This window comes from Sphaerulina musiva (genome assembly GCF_000320565.1).
Source record: "Sphaerulina musiva SO2202 unplaced genomic scaffold SEPMUscaffold_27, whole genome shotgun sequence".
Taxonomy (NCBI): Eukaryota; Fungi; Ascomycota; class Dothideomycetes; order Mycosphaerellales; family Mycosphaerellaceae; genus Sphaerulina; species Sphaerulina musiva.
Window position 1 is genome coordinate 1 of NW_016017409.1, and position 4,068 is coordinate 4,068.

At 49.9% G+C, this 4,068-nt stretch overlaps 1 protein-coding gene across 1 annotated transcript; it reads right to left on the bottom strand.

Annotated features, from left to right (window-relative positions):
* Positions 1-1,705: 1,705 nt before the first annotated feature.
* On the bottom strand, positions 1,706-2,642 carry SEPMUDRAFT_18798 (uncharacterized protein; the record flags this gene model as incomplete). Its single annotated transcript, XM_016908309.1, has 3 exons — positions 1,706-1,933; positions 2,055-2,319; positions 2,455-2,642. Coding segments are annotated over 3 exons (681 nt in total), but the record flags the coding sequence as incomplete, so codon positions are not given.
* Between the last annotated feature and the right edge of the window lie 1,426 nt (positions 2,643-4,068).

Consider the following 4,068-nt stretch of genomic DNA (forward strand, 5'->3'; position numbering starts at 1 on the left):
CGTATTGTAATTTTATAGCGCGCTGGGATGAATCCCTTGCAGACGACTTGGACGTCGGACCGGGTCGTGTAAGCAGTCGAGTAGCCTTGTTGTTACGAGCTGCTGAGCGTAAGCCCGTTTTGTCCGCTCGATTTGTTGAAATACCACCTCCCCATTAGTTGAAGGGCTTCCGCGTCGAAGCCCGCGCCTAGAGGGAAGGAGGGAAGGGGACGGAGACTAGGCCTCATCATGGGTACAACCCACCCTGGTGGGTATGTGGGGTGGGTTGGGTATTGGCAATACCCAATGGGTATGGGTATTTAGCTGGGTAAACCCAACCCATCGGGTTGGGTACAAACCCAGTGGGTATTACGATACCCAGTGGGTATTGCGTACCCATTGGGTATTGATTTTTCGTAAACAGAAAGAAAAAGCCTAGAAACCGAGTGCCCTAAGAGCAAGTTATTTGAACTAGGTATTAGAAAAGAAACTGTATATAAGCCCGATATAGATAAGAGGAGAAAGAGAGTAGTCAGATCGAATGAATAAATATAGAAGAATATATACGCTAGATTACAGCTTGTGATATTTTGAAACTTGAGCACCATGGTCGGCAAATATGGTCGGCAGGTAAACTTCATACAAGCTCAAACCAAGCTCGCTATAATCGTCTCGTAGCATCCCGGAGGCACTCTTGCGCAAGCTTGAAGCTTAGGCGTACCGATCGCCTTGGCTCCTCTACCCCATCTCCCTCATCATCGCTGATTGCATCCAAGTCACTGATCCGTTCCATAAGATCTTTTGTCTGCTCTCGGTCTTCACTTAGGATCTCCTGTGAAGTTAGAGTACTAAGAAGCGCTTGAGCAGCCTCTGTAGCCTCGTGGGCGATAAGAACTCTGGCATCGTACTCATCGTCGCGGTAGCGGAAACGGGATACCATTAGTTCAGAGAATGTTGATGCGGAGTATTGGCGATTGAAACGACTTTGGTGTCGAGCGATACTGAAATCGCGCTCACACCCAACTCCGGCCGCAGGAATACAGAGAATATCCCGCGCCATTAGTGCGAGAGTAGGGTACTTAGGCTCAAGCGAAGACCATATCTTCAGTACCTCGAATGGATCCCCTTCATCCATATTGGCGTCCAGATAGTCGGCAAGCTCGTCACCCTCACGAGTGCTACGTCGTTGAGTTTGAGAAGACTCTGCACTCCCACCAAGAGTAAAGTCGATCTGGCCCTTATGCCGACCACTTCTACTACGTGACTCGTAGGTAGAAGTGCTCGATAATGGACGATAGCTCTTCTCCCACTCTGTTCTTAGCTTACCCTCGTAATACTCGCGGTAGCTTTCATCCCCGAAGTCATCGCGTACCCAGAACTTCCGCTTAAGGCAGGGGGTAAGGAGGACACTGATGCCGTAGTAATCGCCAAATCGATCCCAGGTATCTCGATAATATTTCTCAAGCTTAGCCCAAGCAGCCTCGCATGCCTGATATACATCCTTCTTCCAAGGTATCCTCTTATTCTTGAGTCGCTTCATCGCCTCCTCTAGAATGTCGAAAAGCTGGTTGTAGTATGCGAGGACAAGGTGGATAGTCGGACCTTTCGTTGTTCCGATCGTTGCTGTCGCCGCTGCGAATGGTTTCGTAAGGTCGATAAGGTACTCAACCCTTTGCCACTCTTCGGAATCGATACCCATATCTTCACTCAGGTCGAGTCGATCGATATAAGATTCGATAACTCTTTGCAGTCTGCTGAAGCGATCGAGCATTAACGTTGTTGAGGACCACCTTGTCTTCACGTCTTGAACGACCCTTAGGATCCGATCTTGAACGCCATTCCACCGACGGTGCTTTGCAAATGGCTCCTTCTTTTGAAGCATCTCTTTCTGCAGGTGGATAAACTGCTCGAACCTTTGAGAGCTCGAGTTGATAAAGACGCAAAGTTTCCGGATCTAGGGATCGAAATCAGCGAAGGGAATCTCGAGTGCCGACCATAATTGCCGACCACGAGAGCCGACCACACTTTGAAAATAGGAAGGTTAACAGGCGATAGGCCGCAGAGACTGATCTTACCTTCAGAAGGAGGTAAGGCATACTATCAGCTTGAGGGCGGCTGATCTGCTTACTCTGTTTTCTCCTCCTCTGTAATATCTGCCGATCTTTCTCGTGATCCCAGTATTCGGAAAGGTCGTTAGTCGGACAGAGCCCTAGGCGGTCGAAAAAGGCCTTTAAGGGAAGCTGGGCAGTATGTGCAAAGCAGGGAAATCGCTCGGGACGGCTAGCTCGATCATGCTCCGCGATTGCCTCCTCCTCATCCTCTCCTATCTCCGAGTCGGGACTGCTCTCCGTACCTTCCTCTAAGCTCGTTGCTGGCCTCCCAGCCGTTATACCGTACCTCTCTTGACAAGTATCAATCGCTGAAACACTATAGAATATTAGAAGGAAGTAGGAAGAGTAAAGCAAGTGGTCTTACATCGCATTGTGTAGGGTCTTATTGTTCGAGGCATTGTCGCACGTAATTGCAGTCAATCGGCACTCAATCTCGAACTCTTGTAAGATTTCGAATAGTATCTCCGCAAGGTGATCACCAGTATGACGGCCAGTAATATGTGGAAAGCCAAGCATCCCTTCGTGCCAGACCCAGTGGTCGTCAATCCAGTAGACCCGGATAGTGAGGAATGAGGTTTTCATACCTCTGGATTGCCAGCCATCACACGCGATAGCCATCTTGAATCTACCAGTAAGACGGGTCTTAAGGGATTCAGCAGACTCTTGAACCTTGGTACCGAGCATCCTACGGTATGTCGAGGCGGATTTGAACTGAATTGTCTCGACCTGTCCCGGGAGTAGGGCCATATAAGTCTGTTTTACTGACGGTCGTTCAAAGAACTGGAATGGCAGACCATTGTCGATAATCATCTCGAAGGATAAGCGCGGGAAATCGTCCGGTGTATAGCCTAGGTCCCTCGTCCATCGCGGATTGCTCACAGTCTAGAGATGAAGTTTCAGTATAGTCACTCAGACGTGGTCGGCAGACATGGTCGGCAGGCATGGTCGGCAGGCATGGTCGGCAGGTCTGGTCGTCGGTAGTCAGTACTTACTTGTCGATGCTTTGCGGTTGCAAACATCTCCTTCGTAAACCCTCGCTCATCTTGTTTCTCCTGGCAGTTCGAGGAGTCCAGATGCTTCTCGACAGACGTTGTACCGGTATTCAGTGCAGGATGTTTTAGTACAGCGTCACAGCACCTACATACGACTTTGGGTGTCGCATCTTCTTGAAGCATTCCCTCCTCTAGGAAATCCCATACCCAAGATGTCCGAGACTCACTCCCCCAGGTGACTGGGGACCGATCAAACATAGCACGACCGTTCCGCTTTTTGAGCCGCTTCCCAGTATAGTTCCACCAGCGTACCTCGTACCACTTCTCAAAGTTCTCCTTATACTTGAACCTCCATAGCCAGCAGTTGGCCTTAATATCCCACTCCCCGATATAGTCCGGCTCAACGGGGAGTACTAGAGAGGAATCTAGATCTTCTTCCACTATAGTCGGCCGTCTTGTACGACGCTTGCGAACCTCTGTTCTACGTCGGCGGTCCCCTGGTGTTGGGCTCGGTGGGAGGTTCGTCGCGGAACCATATCGTTGGCGTAAGCGAGCGCTCGATCGTGTAGGGGTAGCAGAAGAGCTTCCTAGCTGCGAGGAGGATTCGAATCGGGAGCTTCCGACTCCTGGAGAGGAAGCAAAGGAAGACGAAAACATAGTATTTCAGACTCCGACGTCGTGAATCCGTTACGAGAGGATAGAGGAGAGGGAACGTAGGAATTGAAAGGAGGGAAAGTAGGAATTTCAGAATCCTAGTACGCTACCCTACAGGGGTTGAGCGAATAGAATTCGCAGGCCTACTTCCGGCTGCGAGCCAACCTATCAGATAGTCTGATTCTTACTACCAACCCTCCTACCCTTTCTTCTATCCCTCTTCGTCTTCTTGAAACAGGCGAGGCTCCTAGTCCTCCGAGTCTGAAATCTCGAACCCTCTAACAAAGTTGCGAATATAGAGTCCTTCGTAAGTACCTTCTCGATTCCCGAAG